The sequence below is a fragment of the Corvus kubaryi genome, unplaced genomic scaffold, assembly GCF_017639235.1.
Source record: "Corvus kubaryi isolate FWS band 111438036 unplaced genomic scaffold, C.kubaryi_AGA036_p1.0 137, whole genome shotgun sequence".
Classification (NCBI taxonomy): domain Eukaryota; kingdom Metazoa; phylum Chordata; class Aves; order Passeriformes; family Corvidae; genus Corvus; species Corvus kubaryi.
The window spans coordinates 33,834,892-33,856,343 of record NW_024580671.1 but is presented as its reverse complement, the minus strand read 5'-3'; the positions used below and the strand labels follow the sequence as shown (position 1 = coordinate 33,856,343).

The window sequence follows — 21,452 nt, the reverse complement described above, 5'->3', positions numbered from 1 at the left end:
TTGGTAGGAGAAATGTCTTCCCTTGTTCTAGGGAAAATTAATTTTCATTTGGCCAAGTGTGAGGTTAAAGCTTTTAGCAAGAACACGTAGCAGAATATAACCATTTCACAGCCTGGTCAACCTTTCCCTGGACTCAGGGGAAGAATTCCCACTGATTCAGCTGAAGTTACAATCTGTGTCTGCTTTGTGTAATTGTGTCTTCTATGAAGATCTCTAAAGTGACCAAGATAGCTCTTGACATAACACAATTAGTACGTTCTCACCTAGAATGTATTACTTCTTCATAAACCAGGGCTTTTGCAATTAGCTGCTGTGCGCTGCAAGTTTACGGTGCTCCCATAACTCGCTGAAGATATCTCAGGGTTCACCAGTGCTGTTTGTGCTTGGGTGTGCCTTGGATATCTGGGGGTCTTTGTGCTCCAGGGAATTACACTACACAGTGATCTCTTCTGGAGAACTATAAAACATTTTTTTCTGACCATGAGGGAGAGGGATAGGAGCACTGCCTTAATTCTCAATTATTTTGATTTTAGACTGGGAGAGCTTTTAACCTGGAGAATGTAAAACTTAGAGTGTAATATGTACTTAAAAAGGAATAAAACAATTAAAATATAGATGACCATTAAAGTCAAGTGAGGTATGTGTTTAGGTGGATAGCTGTCCTGTTGAGATCAGTACCTTGGTAAAAGGCTAATTTATTCTGCAGTGTGGACATTGATAACCAGGAAAAACATTTTTTGTGTTTAAGGTGTTTGAATTCAACATGTACTGAATTGCATGGAATCATATTTAAGGAATCTCCTCAAAAGAAGATTCCCTTTTCTTAGTTAATTGACAATTTTGTTACAGTGATTTGGAATCACAATCTTGTCCTAGTAACTAACCACTCTTTCTCTTGCTTTTGCATATATAATATAGCCATTGTAAACCATTGTAACTCATCAATCACAACTTTTGAAAATATCTGTATAGCGAGGATACACAATAATATATTAATGAATATTCCATGTAGTGTTTAAAAAGACAAAATATTTGGAAGTCCATTAGTTCGTTAGTGATTCCGCCTCTGAAAATATGAATATGTTTATGCTGATGCACATTTCCTATACCTTTTCTCTTGTTAGCAATGATGACAACAATATAATGCTTGTGGTAAGAAAAATTGCAAAAGAAAGGTAAAAAAAACCCAAACCAAAATAAAATTAGGAGTTTTACATTGAGGCTGTGCTTATCCATGGCCTTAACCAGGCAAAGTGGTATAACTGGAGTAGAAGAAACAAGGAGATGGAGAGGCAGGCGAGAGCTGTTCATTGTGATGCCCAAAGGAAATGTGGTGGGATTGTGGTGCCCTGCACAGGTCCAGGAATTGGGCTTGATGATCATTGTGAGTCTCTTCCAAGTCAGCACATTCTCTGGTGGTTCTGTGACACTCTCTGGGAATGGTCTCAAAATAGTCTTCCAAAAATAGTTTTAAAGCACACATTTAAGTCTTGCTTTTTTGGTCATTACTAGGAGTTTAGGTGAGATCTGGGAGAACTCCAACTTGGATGTAATACCAATGTAATATCCCCATTACAGTAATGCAAAAATTGCTTCAACAAGGCAGGAAGTCAGGATTCAAGATGCCAAAATACTCAGCTGGTTGAAAACTGGAAGAGCTCCACTGACTGCAGTGGATTACACTAATTTACATTTGCTAAGAATCATTACTAACAACATTTAATTTACAAGTCAAGCAGGTAAAAAGTATTTAAAAAAAACCAACCAAACAGATTTTTACACAAAAAGCAGAGGCTGTATCTTAACCTTATTGCTGCTGTAGTTGCCCAGCTGATGAAGGTACTGTTTAGTCCTTCCTAAGGATTTTTTTCACCTAGAAGAGCAAAGGGAGTGTTTATGAGGAGATGTTGTATGTACAACTTGAGACTTGAAAGCAGGAATACAGGATACACAGGAAAATCTTGTCCAGTGTGCTTCTTTAACTGTCTCTCAGCACAACATAGTATATTCTTTTTAGTGTTATAAGTATTATGTCTAAAAAAACCTACAAAAGAACAAAAGCAGCAACAACAAATAGTCACGTAATTGTCATTTCTACTTAAGAAGGCTCATGTAACTTTGTCTTACCCGTGAACTCTCTGTGCAGTCAGGCATTATGAAGCTGCTCTGGTGTGAATGATATGTAGTTACTATAGAGCAAATAGACTGTTAGAAATAAAAATAAGAAGGAATAGAGACCAGCTTAATAGAATTTTAAAATCCATGTAGCAAAATAAATATGGAGGCTGAGCTCACTAGCTGCATTTCTCAGTAGACATTTTTTCTTTGAAAAGACAAAAAATATATACAAAGTTCAAAGTCACATTCTGGTCTAAAACCAGATACCTCAGCACACAGGAAAAAAAGGGGTGAAGAGCCTACTGAACTACAGAATTTATTAATTACATGGTTCCATTTTGATGGAAGTATGCACAACTTCCATTTTTACATAGACCGTTCACAGCAAAGACTCATGGCTAAGCTAATTGACAGCTCGTTTAATCTAATAAACTACAACAAGTATGCTTCTGGATTCCAGCTCCTAAAATACCTCTAGGGACAGGAGAGACAGAAGGAGGGGAACCCTGCAGTACCCAGAAAGGAAGACCTTGGAGTAGGAAATATGCCTTATAGCAATTCATGAACTTGTCTGTTCCAAACTGATTGAAGAGGATCCTCTTTTACAGAAACACTGCATTAAAAAAATGTGGGTCTCTGGAAAGAGCTTTGATGTGACAAACACACTGGAGCTTCACTATGACTGTTATAGCAAAAAATGCCATCTTGTGCAGTATAACCTTTTAAGGCAACAGATAACTAACAAAGCAGCAGATAGCGAGGCAGTTCCAAGGAACTCTACTCTCTATATCTGTTTCCTTTTTGATACCTCGCTGCAAAAACAACCCATGCATGATGTTCATAAGGCATGCTGTTATTACAGTTCTAGGAGCTGTAGAGTGAACCCATATAGGCTGACTTGGCCTTTAAATGGAATTCCTACAGAGATAAAAATACTGTTTCTTCCTACAAAATAAAAAGAGAGCCAGCTAGGTATGGGTATATGATATGTGGTGATGAGTTCCATTCACAAAATGAGTCCACCAGCAATTGTTAGAAGATTTTTATTTATTTTGTCTTTTGAATGCTGTTTTATAATAATTAGCTCTTCCTTAGTGAACAGCCTAGCTGAGGTTCTGTAGGAGCACATTTCATCCCTTTCCCAGTGTGAGGTCTGTGTGCCTAATGCACAGATGGTGCCAGTCTGCTCAAACACTCACATTGGCAGCAGCTTCCCAGGCCACACTTTCAGCTTTCCAGGTCTTGGATCTGTCTCTAGAGTTTAACTGAGATGAGTGACTTGTAAGAGAGACTGGTCTCTGATTTGAACTGCCTTGGAGTAGGGATGTTCAGGAAAGCTTCCTTCAGCCAGAAGGAATTATAACCCAGAGTAATTTTCTGTTGGATTCTACAGATTTTAGCTAAGTTAGTCTTAGAAGCTCTGTTCTAGAAGCTCTACAGACAGAGACACACCACTGACTTAGACTTATAGAGGCTGTCATATAGTGCTTGCCTTGTTCTCTTCATTATCTGTATAGAGGTCTGTGTGAGGGGAGGCTTCAACAGCTTACTTGAAATTCATGTAAAACTTGTATCTGGATGGTCTTCCCTGTTGTCATAGGAGCCTGCAATTCCTGCTTAAAAAGGTGATTTGGCAGGCAACTTAGCAGTAAACATTTTCATTCTTACTATTTTTCTCAATGATTAGCATGATATTTATGTGGTTCTTTCTTTACAATCATAAAGGAAATTGAATGAATTAGAAAAGGCTGTATAGAAATTTGAAATTATTTTTTGAAAGCATTAAACATATACATGGAGTTGAAACTTCTATTTATTTTTACCAACTTTATTATTCTATTTATTTATTTATTTTTGAATATTGTATATATCAAGTTGGATTCAGTTTCTATATGCTTTAGCCATAGGCAAAGAATTTTGTACTTTGTGCTATTCTCTGATGAGCTAGCAGATGGACCTAGGGGATATATGGACACATTCCAAAATATGCTACATTCACCCTTGTTAAGGTTGAAGTAGTGCAGAGTTTTATGATTAAGAAAAATATAAAGAATAAAGGAAAGAACTGGATTTTTAAAAAATATAGTTGATTTTAAGAATAACAACCCAAATGAATACATTTGGTTGACATTTCTCAGGAGGTCCTCCGTAAGTCTGAATTTCATTTGAATGTTGTGATTGCCATAGGTTCTTAGGAGTTTGTCACTATTTTGACCCTGGATTTTAAGATACTTCTGACTTATAAAATAATAATTGATTGGTGTGCAGTCCATCCTTCTTTACCCCTGAAAATGGAAAATATAACTAATACCACAACACTTGTAGACACAACTGGTGTAACTGTGAAGCTATTTCCTGTATGTCCTGGGTGTACTCTCCAGTGGTCTAAGAAAGGAAGGCAAGTGTTTAAATGAGCTAAATTTGGGAAATGAAGAAAATTTTCTATTCATTCAAATTGTTTCACTCAGTGAGGTTCACTATGACTGAGCTCAAAAATCAGAAATGTATTGTATTCTTTCTTTTCTCCTTTTGTCTCTTTTTGTTGTCCTCAATGAAACAAAATACTAAGAAAATTCTTTCAAAAACATAAAGCAGAGAAGACTTCTACACATATAAAACAAAACTATAATTTTATATAATCTTGAAATGAAAATTTAAACAAGTCAACTATTTTGAAGTTGTTGAAGGATTTTATCCTCGTTGGGTCACCACTTTTATATTTGCTGAAAATTCCTTGAGTTCATGCCATATTTATGGGTGGTTCTGGTAGTCTGCAACTGCAGTTTTCCACAGAAGTGCAGTTTTGTTATGCTGTTTTCTAAGGAAAAGAAGGAGAAAAATTTGAAAACAAGGGAGCAACTCTATTTTATTATTTTTTTTAAATTATCTTAGTAATGTGTAATAAAATAGATATCAGAAAGTTTGGCTGAGTGGAATACATGAGACCAGCCTCTGAAACACTTGCATTCTTTCTAAGCATAAATAGGCTATTGCACACTAGTCATACTTGTCTTTTCCCTCATTCCTAAGGCAAGGACACCAGTCTGCTGTATCTGAGAGGGGTGTGGTGAAGGGAAGGGAGGTCAAGATTACTTTTAGAATGGAATTATGAAGGGGTTGGTACAGTGAAACATGGTCATTTTAGGTATTTATTGAAGAGTCAGAGTCCATTTACCAGAACTATAATAATGTATGAGATGGGTTAGCCTGGTTAGGGACTCCCAAAGTTATTAACAATAACTTTTTTAACAATGCAGTGTTTATAAAGATATGTCCCATTTGGGGTATATCACTGCCACCACTATGTTCTGTGTGCAACCAAATACCAAAGCTGCATGAACTAGAAAGAGAATTCTCCAAACCAAATCCTGTCGAGTTTACACATTGCTGACCAATGTCGAGATATCAGGAAAATAAAATCACTTTTAAAAATGCAAACTGGGAAATCTGAATACTTATCTGCAAGCTTTTCTTTGTAATCCAAACGGAAATTAAGAGATTGTCAAAACACAGGGAGCCTCATTTACTATTTGCAGATGACACTCTCTCTCTGCTCCCTTAGCAATAAACTGGCATTTTGAAGCTTTCCTTCTTCCAGCAACCAAAACCAGCTGTAAGTCACTAAGAATAGGTGGCTGCATTAACAAAGCTTGCTCAAGCTCAAGGGAAGAGATGGCCTAATATTACCATAGCTTTAATTACTATCTGATGATCTGGATTATCTTTGATCAAAGTACTGTTCTTGATTAATTTATAATGGTCCATTGGCTTTAACAATAATAAATTCTCTCCCATTGGTACTTATATTCAGATGGTTTTTGTAGAAGCTGAGAAAAAATTAAAAATTTTCCTTAAAAAAAAAAATCACTCACTAAGCCCAACAAAACCCCGAACATTAGAGCTAATCAGTTTCCAAGTCCTGTGGTTAATAAAATGCCAAAAAACCTGTTTGAGTTCCCTGAGATTTAAAATTACTTTTGGGGAGAGAGTCAGTATATGATAAATTGCATTAAGGGCAGCTGAGGCAGGCCAAAATCTCCTATGAATAAGTGAGTTTGAGATATTAGATAAGTGCCCATCTCCAAATATACCAGAAGTACAGAAGAAATGTGAAGCACTTTCTTCTTATTGTTCTTCTTCTGTTACAAGAAAGATCCACTTGTACTCGTGAATTGGGATTTTTGAGTTCTTACTCAATCTCAGCTAAAACTGAGTTAAAACTGCTCTGAAACCAATGAATGATTTCATCTTGTTATTTAATACTGTATTTCTATAATTAGGAAGCAAAATTGAATACCTTAAAATACATTTTTCCTAACAAAGGGGGATGTAAAATCTGCTTTTCATGTTTGTAAAGTAGCAGAAGTACAAAGCTGAACTCCTGCTTTATCAAGGTTTAAATACAAAGTGGCAATTACAAAAATTACTTCTTAATTTGAAAGTCCTCTGGACTACTCTGTTAATTATCAACAGTCAAAAGGGGCTGATGATTCCTACAAAGTATGCCTGATTATATGCTTCCCTTTGAGTAGGCACCTGAGTGAGCCCATTGACTCTGGCACTGCTTATCCTCGCTGGTGTTAACTGAGGCATAAGTGTTCCCAGCACCTTGCAGAATTCAGTCTGAGTGTTTTACTTAAGAATGAACTTTCTCTGATAATTTTTTCCCTAACATGCATGTCACTACTATGATATTTCAAGGTTTTTAACACATCAGCTGCCCTGTCACTTGTCATCCCAGACCTTTAGAGCAGTCAGTGATCAGGCAAATGATTCTGAAAAGCAACAGCTACAGTAAACTATTGGGGTGGTTTCTTCCTTTGTGTTGTTGCCATGAATTTCAAGAATGAAGGCATCTGCGAGTTGCTAGGGAGCAGCTGTAATCTTATTTATACATTATGTGGAGCAGAGAGTAAGACATAAAATACTCAGACTGATTTCTTTGAAAATACAGAATGCTTCTTAGACATGAGCATTTTTCTATGTGCTTCACAATTAATTGCTTCTGATTCAAAGAAAAGAAGTGTCTTGTGAGAAAGAAAAATTGTCTGGCATGTATTAGAAATAGGAAGTATTAATATAACTTTGGAAATAGGTTATATTAGTAAGAAGATAGAATTTTCTTACGCTGGGCAGATCATATTGTTTGTGGTTACTAAAAATTTAAGTTAAAGGAGAATATTTACAATAATAAAAAGTTCACAATAATAGTGTAATAATATAATTAATATAATATAATATAATAAATATAATATATATTAAATAAAATTAGAAAGTGGTTATTTTCTGTTTTCTGACTTTTCCTGCTCCCAAGATCTTATCATGTGTTTGGATGTCTGTCAAATGACCTCTCCTCTCTGCTTTTCTCTCAGAAATGAGATCATGACATTGATAAAAACAAAAACTAAAATTAGTAAATGTATGTGTGTTATTAGTTGCTATTTTGTTAGCTAAACAAAGTTATTAAAACAAACTTTGATTCTGTGAAACATAGAATATTATTAATAAAATTATAATTTCATCGATTTTTTTTTTTAATTTTAACATTACCCAAAATTTCAGTATGAAATGAATTTTTTTTTCATCTGAGGACCAAGCTGAAATGGAGCTGATGGCACAGGGTACAGGCAGAGATTCCTGGTGAGGCAGGTCTTGATCATTGAGGCCTGGTAGTGCCACAAGTGGTAAAAAGCAAGAGATTGGATGGACCAGGGGACATTGGCTATGGGAGGCCCTTTCCAGAAGTGGGGAGTGGGCAGAAAGAGAATACTTTACTAAACCTTTATTTAAGTTTCACTCTATTCAGAAGGATTCTTAAAATTTATTAAATAAGTTAATTAATTTAGTACACAATCTTGTGAAACCTAGGTCAAGATTTCGGAAGTACTCTTAGTAGTTTGGTGTGGTTTCTTTCAGAAAAGATGGAGGAGAACCCACCACAAAGTTTTGCTTGATTTTACTGCAAGCTCAGCACTATCTTTGTAGTAGTAGGTTTTGCCATCATGGTAGTCTCCAGCTGGTCTAGACTGATGATAAAGCATTTGGTGATAAAGCATTGATTGTTGACAGAGGTGTCTCAGCCTAGCTGAGTTAAGTGGTCTTGAAAGGAGTATTGAAATAATAAAAATGTCCATAGATTTACCTTGTAAAGATAAGTATTACTGGAATTGTTGAGCTATTTTATTTCTCTTTTCCAAAGCAGGAAAAAATTACAGTGATTTTGGTTAACTTTTGAAATTCTGGGTTTCAGCTTCTGAAGATACTGGCTGGTATGATTTCTATGTCCATGGAAGTATTTGGTGATGGAAATGAGATTGGCATGTTCATGTCCTATGTTTGGGCCCTCAGCCAAGTTACCACTGCCTGAAGGAAAGGCTCTGTTGGTTTTTTTTAAACTGGGAGAATGACACATTCAAAGCAAACAAACAAACAAAGAGGCAAAGGAGTTCTACTGCAGTTGAAAATAGTTCATTTTCTGAGTGTGATACAGCAGGAGGGCCATTTAAATAAATTTCAACGCTAGGGCCAGCCCCAGTGCCTGCCACAATATAGCAAGATCCATGTAATAACATCTTTCATTCTCTCTCAATTTGTGCAGAAGTGTTTGACTTGCCCTGGTGAGCTTTATAGGAAGCAAGGAGAATGTCTCTTTGTGTGAGATTTATAAACGTGTCCTTGAAGACTGAGCAGAGAGGGGCACGTTCTGCTGAGGAGCTGGCTGTTTTTCTAATCTTTGTCACATTCAACTGTTGTGTTGTTTCACCTTAGTGTGACTCTTTCCATCATGTTCTCTCCCCTAAAACCTTGCAGTTCATTACGTCTTTCCTGAATAAAGAAGTGCATGACTATTGACTTCAGAAAAGAATTAAAGTATTTTTGTGCTATGACCTTACAGGTTTTGCTTAGTCATGCAAGGAGGCTGTGAGAAGTGACAGGATTTTACTGGCAATTTGGAGAGCTTTTAGGAAAATGTTAGTGATTAAAGTACTAACATAACTAAGATTTTAGATGTAAAAACCTATAGAAACTTGCATTCATTTAGTTAAAGCAATTTAATAAATTGTATTCAAATTAGCTCTTCTTAACAAACCGTGGAGCCTGCCAAATTGGAATTTGAAAGACACATGAGCACACTTTTGCCAGTAAGACCCTTTATGACTATTTGAGATGAGCATTTGCTAATTTTGTTAGGCTGCTAGGTGGGAGGCTTGGAGAAGGAAAAGTTTGTCCCAGGGTGCCAAATCCTGAAGTATGTATCATTTCCCTGTGTACTGTTGTGCTGAACTGCTGCAGTGCTACAATGAATTAAAGAAAAGGGTAGTAGGCAATAAATAAATTATGTACACACCTCCTAAATAATTAATGAGTGTTAGACTTCTCCTTGGTAGTTGAGACAGTCTCACACTTCAGGAAAATAAAGAAGTGTGTGAAGTTCCAAGTAATTTCTGATGCTGTTTGTTTAGGAGCTTGTGGGATAAATCTTCCACTGGCAGTAGAAGCAGGGTAGATCAGTACTTGGAGCCCTACCGTGGGTAAAACAAAGAAGGGGAGAAGGAAAGTCACTGACTCAGACCTATCTGGGATCTTGTGTGAATGTCAAAGGATTTGTTTTGGGGTTTTTTTGTTTTGTTTTTTTTGTGGGAGTTGTTTTGAATTTTATTTTTTTGAAATTACTGACAAATGCAAGTTGTGAAGCCAGCCTCAGAGTCCGGGTTTCTTGGTGGTAGGATCCACAATGCATATTATAAAGGTTTTAATAGTGCTCCTGTCTCTTGTGGTGATGATCTCCTTGTTATGTGATTCAGGCTTTTGAACTTTTCTGATAGCTGGTGCTGGAGAAGAAAGATGAAAATGATTATTTTTTCCTATGAATGTCCCACTGTACAACACTTCGATAGTCTGCAGCTTTCAAACCATTCAAGCTTGGGGATATGGGAATAACTTCCCTTTAGTAATTAGGTATGCGAAAAATGTGAGTGCTTTCAGGCTGGGGTCTATAGGATCATACGTTTGCTGGAAGAACAAATTAGATTCAGGGATAAAAGTGCAAATTTTCCATTCAGGTTGTCAATCCCTTACCAGTATGGCTTACTGGAACTTTGCTCTACATTGAGTACAGAACAAGAAGGACAAAGCCCTGTTGGAGTGAGTCCAGTAGAATACTAAGATGATTAGAGAGATGGAACGTCTCTCCCATGAGGAAAGACTGAGACAGTTAAGATTGCTCATCCTGGAGGACTTTGGGGAGACCTTATGGCGGCCTTCCAGTACCTAAAAATGTCTACAAGAGAGTTGGAAAGAGACTTTTTACAAGGGCATGTAGTGACAGGATGAAGGGCTAGGGCTTTAAACTGAAAATCAATAGGTTTAGATTGTCATAGGTTAGCAAGCATAGTCCTGGAAGGGATGTCCTTGCTAAGGGGTGCTTACTGCTTCCTCTGGGACCTGACAGAACCTATCAGCTGGCCAGTTTGAATATGGACAATTCTCTAAGCCACTTAAAGTTGTGACCGCGTCTGTGATCCACACTTAAGAATAGACAAACTCCCCCTCCAAGCTCTCTCTCGTTTCCGGCGCTGGGACAGGTGGCTGCAGGCCCCGTGTGGGGGCCAGCGGGCCCGGCCAGGCCCTGCTTGGGCCAGGCCGGGCCGGGCCACGGCCATCCTGAAGCCATGGACCTGTTCCAGCCGTGGAACCCCCCCACTGCCTTGCCGTGGGCAGCCGGAGCGGCTCGGCTCTCCCCCCTCTCCACTGCGATAAGAAAAATTCAACATTCCAGCTGCAAAGCTGCAAGGCCGAGGTGAGATTAACCCTTTTACTGCTGTGAAGAGCTGAAAACCTGAGGGAAGAGAGAGAGAGAGAGGAGATGCTTAAAGCTGAAATTCTGTTGTGAAGCTATGATATATCAGAGTATCCCGTTGTAATTCCATGAAGATATGGGGGGTGAAGTGTTCAGCTCGTAAGCAGAAGCACCTGCGCTGAGATAGGCAGATGCTGACGCAGCTGTAATTTCATGAGAAGTTTGGACAGGGAGAGATGGACCAGATGAGGACTTTTGCTCCAAATGGGAAAGGAGAAAACCTCGGTTCCTAGAGATGCTCCCGGAGATAGTCCTAACGATGAAGATGAGGAAGACCCTTTGCTCCCAGGGAAGGAGAAGGGCCTCTGTTTTTTTGTTTCTGAACGGCTCAACCTTAAAATTGTACCCCAAAAAACTTCAAGAGTGGACCCTCGAAAGCAGTTGCGGGAAAAGCTGCAAGTCGGGGGAAAGGACTCACATGCAGGCAGAGAGACTCCTCTTCCTGAATGGACTGAACGATATTTGGAAGTGGGTGGCTGTCTCGTTGTGATAGTGTTTTCATAGCATGAGCAAGAAGAGACTTCTCTTTCTAAATGGACTGAACAAGGTTATTATGGAAGTGGTAAACAGACTGAACATCTTAAGGGTTGTCTTTTTACATTGTCAGTGGGAGAAGGGAGGAAGGTGGGGGAAGGAGGAGAGTTCTGAAGGTGTGGTATAATTTTTTTTCCCCTTCTTTTAGGTCTGTTAATAAACTTCTTTATATTCTTTCAAGTTTGGTGCCTGCTTTGCGTTTCTCCTAACTCTTATCTCACAGAAGATAAACAGTAATGAGTATTTTAGAGCAAACCACTACAGGTAATAAGAAGACAATTTTTACTGTGAGGGTGGTCAGACACTAGCAAATGGTGCTCAGGGAAACTGTGGATGCTTCATTTCTGAAAGTGTTCAAGAAAAGCTTGGATGGGGCTCTGAGCAACCCAGTCTAGTGAAAGGTGTCCTTGCCCATGGCTGTGAGGTTGGTACCAGATGATCGTTAAGGTCTCTCCAACTCAGGTCATTCTGTGATTCTGTGATTAAGTCAAGTAATTCTTATGGTCTTTTTAGCTGGTGGGGTGCAAAGCCATGTCTGTGTGAATGCAGTACATCATAACCTTCTACTGAGGCTGTTTGATCATAGCCTGCTAGAAACCAAATTTCACTAAGTGATTAAAAATATCAGGGAATCAGCACTACAGCACTCACCCTTATATATCTGGTCAGTGCAATCTCCAAGTCATCCCTGTCAAACATCTGCTTCAAACTTGCAGTACTTGAGGACATATTTCACTGTGCCTCTATGTGAATTTTCTTTTCTTGTGGCTCTCTTAGTGTTTGTTTATAATGTTGAGTGGAAAGATTAACTACTATGAAATGGCATTTTTGCAATGATCTACTGCTTTCTCCAAATTTTAGATTTTTTGCCTAATTGAAACTCCACATGAAAATGGCTTATACTGAATTTTTCTTATTGCTTTCACCATTGAGTAGTAAATGAAGAGCAATTGTGTAAAAAAATCTGGAAAAAAAGAGATCAGAAATAATTGAACAAAGAAAACCAAACATTCAAATATTTTCACAAGCAAAAAATACTAATGCTTTAAAATGATTATAAAAGCTATTATTTTTAAGCTTCTGTGAAAATTATTTTACATTTTTTAGCCCATTTGCAAAATCTTTTTCCATTCTTCTGTAAGTTTAGTAACTTTTGATTAAGGTGTACTTGATGCAGTCACAGATGAAGTTTAAAGAATTTGCTATTACATTTCTTTCAAAGTCCAAGACATCAACACCTGCTATATTGCAGTGTCTGTTCTTTGTGTGACCAGGGTAATTTGCTGACAATGCGAAAACCTGAAAGTTTTACAAGATTTGATGGTCATTCCAATTTAGATGTTCCTCTGAAATTTCCAGTCTTGATTCAAACCACCTGGATCTATAAAACTGATTTCTACTCTTGCCTTGTCTGTAGGACTGGTCACTACAGTCAATTTAACTCTAAATAGTTTGCTGACTGCAAATTTAATGTTTCAGAGAAAAATGAAAGAAATTCTGAAGGGATAAATTGTAGAATAAAATGTCTTTCTTTCCAAATTTGTTTGATTAACAATTGGCATATATGCCAATTCTACTATAAATACATGTCCTAAAAAATCCCCCCACCAAAATCCCATCCCCCAAAATAAAACAAACCCAAAAACCCCACAAACCCCTCAAAAAGAGATTCTTGGGTTTAACCAGAGATAAACTTTTTGTGTGGCTATTTTGAAAATCAAGCACCTCAAAATATCCAAACTACAATATGAGTCAATTGGAATCTATCATCTGTTGCAGTAGTTCTCTGCTCATGGTAGACTGATTTTTTTAAAAATAATCATTACTATATGAGGAATAAAGCTTATTCCAGTTGCTCAGTTACTGCTGGAAAGGAATTACTGTACTTCTGAAGGAAAATAAACAACAAACCAAGACCCAACATAAGTTTTGTAAAATTCATAAGTGATGAAAACCTATGGCAGCTTATGGGACATGCCTGATAAAAATTTACAGCTATAACTGTAGCTGTCAGAAAAGTTTTTGTGGTACTTATCAGCTACAAGCACTAGAGACATATTGTGGTGAGTTTTTTAAGGTCTCCATAGCATTAACTCGAGAAGCCTGGCGGGGCTGGTAGGCTCAGTGTGCTCGGCAGTTTTTCAGCTCTCGTGCTGGATGGCAGCCAGTGCATTAGAGCTGGACCCGTTCCTGCCTGTGCCTGGAATGACTTCCCGGGAGACAGCACAGCCCCCACCAGGCAGTGCTACAGAGGCAAAGTACTTGAGTAAACTCAGGCCATCTGTTGACTGCATAAATTAGTTTTCCCCATTTGCCCATCTAGCTATAAGGTATCAGCTTTCTTTTTTTTTTTAATTTCCTTTTTTTCCTTCCAGATAATGTATTTTTTCTTTATTCAGTTCTAGTAGGATAGAGATAGGAAAATGCATTTTTTGCATCATTTTTCTTCCTTCCTTCTTATGGTTATGTGCATTTCACTGTAGTGTCTTTGATTAACAAATAAAATGATCTCCTTCATATACAAGTTCTGCTTTGGAAACAGTTAATGGCCCCTCAGAGATAACCTTTATTCATGATAGAGGAGAAACACATTTTTATTTCCCCTCTTCCCTCTCATCTTTTTTCCCCATTTCCCCTTTTGTATTTTTGCTTTTCCCTTTTTTCCTCTTATTTTTATCCTCTTTTCCTCCTTCTCTTTCCTTGTGAATACTATCATATGAATAAATAGATAAGTGACTAAGCTGATTAAATTAACATAACTTAAATGAATTAATTCAATTGGTATGTTTGTATTTCAGCTTTCAAGGAAGAATTCAATTCAGCAATAACTATTTTATCTGTAATTCAGTGATTTTAAAGGATCTCCATTTTACTGCTTTCTTAGCACTCTGTGGGAATCAGATTCCTTGAGCATTTTGCAGTTGGTTACTTTATCATTAAAACTGGTCAATTTTGAAGATTAATTAAATGATTTTTAGTGTCAGCTTCTACCTCTCAGACAAAAAGGTGAAGTACTTCTTTCATAGGGCCCATTTGGCTTTTCCTAGCAGTAGTCTTTCTGAAGCTCCAGTAAGAACAGAGGATGTCTTGATGACTCTTCTGTCAAGTCACTTGGCTTATTTTGAATGTCTGCTGTCATTTTGATTTATTTCAATTTTTTTCTTTTGCAGATTTATACAAAAAACACAGCATTGTATACTGTAGAAGCAAACAACCCTCGTCAGCTAGTGGAAATTGCAGCCAGAGACATCGAAAAACTTCTAAGTAACAGGTCTAAAGCCTTGGTGGTGAGTACTAATGGGTTAAGCTTTCTATTTAGTATTTTAAAAGATCTTTATTTACTATTGAAACATGTTTTCATTGTTATTTTTACTGCCTATACACTTAGAGGCAGTGTCAGTGTGATGTGTATAAGACATGACATGTAGAAAGATGGCTCCTGAGTTCATGGTAAAAATGAGCTCGTTTGTTGGCATAGGGCAGATGTTTATAATAGTGACCGACAGATAGGAGCCATGGCCAAGTAAGAAATCAAGTTATAAATAGATTGGAAAATATTCCTCTAGGTGACGCACATGAATGTTTATGACTTGAAGATCACTGTACTCTATAGTCAGTAATGAGCTTGGGGAAACAAGAAGCAGGGCTTTTTTTTCTGATTTGCTAATTTAATCTGTATTTCAATCATATTTTGTGTGAAGACCATGCTTCATTGTGACCTCACAATTCTTTATGCTTTAAGTAATAAGTATCTGTTTCTTTAAAGAGCTTTTGCCAGCAGTCCCTTTCTCTTCTATCCTGTAAGACACCAGACCTGGGTAATTGCCTTGTATGGTTCCTACTCACATCACTCTTGCCAGTATAAGAGTTTTAAAGTGCTTTTCAGAAGATGCTGACCAAACATGCATGGAGGGATCTGGATGAATTAATAAACATCCTTGATTCAGAGTAGAACTACTAGAAATAGTTTTAAAGGATGGAAAAGCAGACTGGATTTCCTTGAGCAATTGCATATCCACACAGGCCTGCAGATAAGTTTGGACATGTCATTTAAAGTGAAAGAGAGAGGAAAGAGGGATTCATTCACCTAACTGTAGACATCTACTCAGCTGGTTGCCCTAAGCTCCTTTTTTTGTTCAGTGGAATAAAACAGGCACTTCTCAGTCGGGACTGACCTGACATTTTCTGAGTAAGACTTGAAGATGGGATGAACTATAGCCAAGAAGAACTTACTTCTCTCTTTCTCAGTTGGAGAAGCCTCAAATGTAAATGTCTATATTGTAAGTGTGTGAAGCTGGGGGAGATGAGTCCCACCCAAAGACTCCTTTTATCAGTACAGTTTCAAGCAGCTGAAGAATCAGCGTGAGTGTAAAACTGCTGCTGCTGTTCTGAGGACTCAGTTCTTGTAGGCAATGAAATTTTGCACAGTCTGTTGTCTGTTGCATAGGTACCACCAGAGGTACCCATTGTCCTGCCTTTGGCTCTTAGCAGGAGTTCATTCTTCCTGTTCCCATTGTTTACCTAATGTGCAATGTGCGTCAGTGTTATCTGGGACAAAACTTCTCTAATTAATTCAAATGACTGGAAAATAGATTTGATTTTTTTCTTGTTTTCCTGTTTTACCTCAGTGGGCGTGTGTTTATGTGGCATTCTGTAGACTTTGTATTACCATTGCAAAGTACTGTAAGTCATTTGGATGTTGGAACCCTGGGTTTAGAGAATTTAGGTTTCTGGGATATAATAATATATATGTGTAACAATATGGAGGATTTTGGGTGTGGATTTGTTCTTCTTTTCTCCTTCTTCACAAATCTGAGTGTTCTGGTATAGGGTCAAAAACATATTACTTAGCATTTTCTAATTGGGTGATTTGGACTTTAAAAGGCCTTGAAAGTTAGAACTCACAGCCATTTTCCACCTTGTTAACTAAGAGGCACATCCTGTGCAGCTGTGCTATATATAAGAAAATAATAAACATCAGTAAAAAAGAAGAACCTAGCATCGTCTGCCTTTTAATCCAAGCTCTGAGTGAAAGAACTTACAATTAAGAGGCAAAACAAAATCAGAGAAAATAACATTTGGAGACCTTTGTGAATACACAATTTCCCCCACCATTTGTGCTTCAACCCATATAAGATTGGTGTTTTTTAAGTTATTACAGCCAAATCTTATATTTTCTCAAGACTCAAGATTAATGTAGGGGTTTTTATATGTGTTTGTGGTAGTTTGATCTTAAAATTTTAAGAAAATTAAATAAGTATCTCATGCTTACTTTAAGAAATATTCCAGAACATTTTTTTGTGAATGTGGAAGAAAGGTGCTACCTCACTTTAGGCAAGCACATGGTCACATTTTGAACAGGGCAATATGATTCAGTTTCCCAAGGTAAAAGAAGACTAAAGTAGGAGCAGGATGGTCCTTTGGTCCAGTAGCTCCTAACAGCTCGGTTATTTATATTGACTTTTCTATTTTCAGTTATCCCAGATGTATACCAGAACTTTCAATGACTTTTGATTTTAAACCTTCCTACGTTTTTTTTTACACACAGGAGACACTCATTATCCCCTGCACCTGATCTATTGATTTCTACTAAGAGGACTTCTTTACCTTCCATATATATTTCTCTTTCTGCTTTTTTCAAGGACTACCTTTATGCTGTCAGTTTATAAACTTTATGTAATGGGGCTGAATTATTTATCTTGAATTTCAGTCTTCTAAAGTCTGATGGGTCACATTTTATCTGAAATCAGGAGTGGAGTTGAACAGAACTGTCACTAATGACTGCACAGAGGGTTTAACCATTAGGGCTAATATGACTCAAAGTGCTAATTAAGACCTGAATCCTGAAAAGAATATGATGCAAGAGCATCAGACATCCTGCAGTGACGCCTTGAGGAAGGTGCCAGTGAATTACATCAATGATGTAAGCATCAAGAGACTAGCATACCTCAGGGATGCCATGGTTTCCTCTAGGCATGAGACACAAACAACCTTTGGGCAAGGTTATAATAAGCAAATATTAGTGATGACCTTTTTAACAATAAGTTGCCTTCCCCTGAGCCATAAGAGCACCTTTAAATGAGAAATATCTCTTGCATTCTGAATTATTTGTGTTTTCATGTAACACTGTGCTAGAAAACTCTCTAGCTATGAGAGTAAAATTACCAGGTAAATGGGTGTGAGCTTCTGTTTGACAGAAGCTTAAAAATGGTGGTTAAAATAGGTACCTAGCTGAGGAAGGAGAAAGGGGAAAGCCCTGATCTGATCTCACAGGGCTTTCCTGGAATACTGTTACTAGGAAATATTAGGCATAGACAGAAAAGTAAGGATGAGAAGAAAATGGAAAATTTTCTAGCAAAGTGCAGTGGAGGAAGAGAGTAGTATGAGTAGTAAGGAGGGAGACAGGCAACAGCCTTCTAGTGAAGGATGTCAAAGACTGTCTTGCAATGGAGCCTGTTGTTGAAATAGTGAACATTTCTTTTATAGTTTACTGCTGTTTACTATTGTGTATTTGCCTGGCCTAACCGTACTGAACATCCCCTATTTCAATATAATGGAATTCTCATATGCATATGGTCCTGCAAGGAGCAAGGAGTTGGAGTCCTTGCATTCCTATGGGTCCCTTCAAACTCAAGATATTCTATGATCCTACAATTTCATGATAATACTACGGAGGCGTCAATATTCTGTCTCTGTGTACCTTACTGAATAGTGGGGTACAGAAGAGCTGTGCTACCACTGCAACCTGCAGCCCCAGGTGTGTACTGGCAGATGGGTGGAGGTTTCATTGAAAATATATCCTGCAGTGGCTATTGGCAAAACTCACAAAGCTTTTCCGAGGATACCAACATATAGTATGCCTAGCCCATTGGGCTGTCTGGCACCCAAATTGTTCATTTTTGATAGACTTAGCCTCTGTTTTAGCATTCCTGCTGCATTTATGAGTGCAATAGGTTTCTGGAGCTGCGTAGATAATGCAAATAGATCATAATCTTTTCATTCAAATGGAAAATTTGGAAGATACTAATGCTTATTTGTTGAGTATCATTAGAAATACTAAAGAGAGTACCTGACACTGTACTGATGCCATGATGATTTTTTGCCTTTTCTTTTATACCCCTTTTATACCTTTTATAGCTTTTTGTATTCTTAGTGTTTTTTAGCCTCCATTCTTAGACTTATTTTGTTAAGCTAGGAAGCTAAACATTTTAGAAGCCTTGTAGCTGAGGATCAGAATGCCCCAGACCCCACGGTCCTCTCCAGAACACATTCTATAAACTAAGATAGAACCATCCAGGAGAAGGTTCCTTGGGGAAGGGGGCTCACTTGAGCCTCTGATTGGGGAATCTTTGATAGATATGCTAATTAGTAAGGCCTATAATGTTGTACCAGATCTATTGTGTGTGTGCATTGCTGTGTGCATTTCGGGGCATTCCACCTGGACGTAGTGCACCTAAGGATCCTTAAAATAAGTACAGAGGGAAAATCCCTTTTTCCCTTCTAACCATGTTTGATTCTTGATTTTAAGACCAGGAAAATACATCATTACTATATTTATAAAATATGGTTTGAGGAGATACAAATATTTCCTCATTGACTACATAAAAGTAAACCCTTTTAAAGTCATTAATATACAAGATGGATTAATAATACTTTTTTTATTGCTCATGTAAAATACTGTAGTAATCTTAAGATTTGCAAAAATCCTAATTTTTTTTGGTCATACTTTAAAATTAGAAAGGGATATTTTAAATACTCAGTGCTTTGCCAAAGCAAAAGTTCTGGAGTTTTGTTTTCTGTTTATGCATTGTATCATGAGGGGAATGAGGTATAATTTTTTTTATATAACATATTCAACATATAAAAAGTAATATTTGGTCCAGTGCTGTACACCAAATTTAAACAGCAACTTCACTCCTGTGCAGTATGAAGTTGCAGCCCTTGGTCTTCCTCTCCCCATTGCTCAGTACATGTCAAGGAGCATCCTGAATCTTCTACAGCTGGCAAATCTGCAGTTTTACCACTTCTCCTTTTTGCTCATATATTTGAATTGAAGATAGTAAGCAATTTGTATCTCTTAGGTAAAAGAAAATTAAAGAAAGAAAATGAAGAATAAAGGATACCTAGTAACAGTCTTTTCAAACCCAGACTGCAGAACTTTTAGGGAAAAGGATCAAAACATCCTATTTCTTGCTTAGCTAAGGTCCCATTCTGCATTCTGAAATCATTTAATGTTTGGCTGTTTGTGTAATAGTTTGAGATTAATCCCAATTATCTTCCTATCCAAAATTAGAGCATATGCATATTCCCCTACAAGTCTTTTCCACAATAAAATACCTTTTTCTGGAAAGCCTCATTGTCAAGATCTTATTGTCAGCACTATGTTGTACACTCACGGTGCATTTATTAGCATCACTGCCCACACTGTATGGCAACAGCATAGCCATTTGTGTAAAGCAAACACTCAAGCTCCACTAAAATACATTTCACTGGAGAATGAGAGACAGTCATACTTTCACCGCCAAATTCCTGCCTATGATTTATTTGTTTTGCTTTGGGGTCATCTGAGTCTGCTTTTAACTAACTCATGTTAAGGTCGCTCAAGGGAAGGCTCTAGTCAGTACCCTTGGTTTCTTGAGCTGTGTGCAGATAAAGATGAATTACATGCACATTTGAACCTTATTGTCTAGATTTCTTCAGACATCTCAACCAGAGGCATAATATCTTCATTCCAGCCTCCTTGCCTTGATTTTGTAAGAAAACTGAGGAAGCTGAGTTTCCATGGAAACTGAGGCACAGATTGTGTGCTGGGAGACAGGTTCCCTCTACGTGCTCTTGGTAAATGTCCAAGCTGCACAACTGTGTCTCTGAATGAGGAGCTCAGAATGTTTATCTGCTGTTTTAGATGCAATTTCAACACAGCTGTGCAAGTGTGTCCAGATCTCTCAGTATTTCCCTGCCCGCCTGAAATAAGTCTTCAGTGTCTCACTATAAAACCAGGAAGCTTAAATAAACATGTGTTATAACATATTTCAAGATTCCCAGGCAGAGATCCTATGCACTTTAAATAGGGTTGGGAATTTTTTTGTAGCCTGAAAGACCTATAAAACTAAAATAAATTTTGTAGGTGTGCTTGATACTACTTTTGAAAGGTGTCCTCACTCTAACTTGAGTTTTGTTTTGATATCTAAAACCATTCTAACATCCTAAAAACTACTCTGTGACACCTACCTTCTGGTCTGCTAATCTTAAATTGCCTATAGTAACAAGATAGCTTTCCATACTTTAAAAATACTCTATAGATAAATTTGAGTTGTCCACTCATTTAGCAGAACTTTGGACATCATCTCTTGCTTTTGGGCTGTGTTACAACTCAGACACCATTATTCTGAGCTCCACTAGGAATTCCAAGAGGCTTAAATAGTCACATCTCAGAGCTGAGTCCTCCATTCCTGCATGCTAATCTAAAGTTTAGAGCTAATCACTCTGTGATGCCTTGGGCCAGGTCTTTAAACTGAAAATGTCTGTGAATACATGTGGATCCATATCTGGATATGGACACACTTTAACAGGTGTGTTGAAATTGCTTCCAAACTATATTCCAGTATCCCTTCAATTCCAAATGGTGAATTCATTTGCTCTTATTCTCAGCTTGTGAGGGCTAAAGTCCTTGCCTGAAAATTAAGTCATTCTCAGTGGTGTAGTTTGGATTCTCTTAAAGTTGAGGGTAATCTGTGCTTGTGACTTCCCTCATCACTTTGCAAATAGTGGCACAATAAAAATTGTGATTTTGTCAGTAGGAGAAACTGATGAACTAGGTCTTGAGCTGATGGAGGAATCTGATGTTTCCTGTTAGTTATTATGCATGGGTGTGATATCCCACAGAATGCACAGAGAAAGGCAGAATTTTACCCTTGAATTGTGGTCGTATCAGAGGTTA

The 21,452-nt window shown here is 37.6% G+C and overlaps 1 protein-coding gene across 9 annotated transcripts in view; it reads left to right on the top strand.

Annotated features, from left to right (window-relative positions):
- Positions 1–21,452, top strand: part of CACNA2D1 (calcium voltage-gated channel auxiliary subunit alpha2delta 1) — a 365,110-nt gene that overhangs the window by 52,467 nt on the left and 291,191 nt on the right. For all 9 annotated transcript variants that reach the window (XM_042018479.1, XM_042018478.1, XM_042018482.1 and 6 more), the window contains exon 3: positions 14,683–14,799. In XM_042018479.1, coding sequence (XP_041874413.1) covers positions 14,683–14,799 — 117 coding nt within the window. The remainder of the gene's footprint in view (positions 1–14,682; positions 14,800–21,452) is intronic.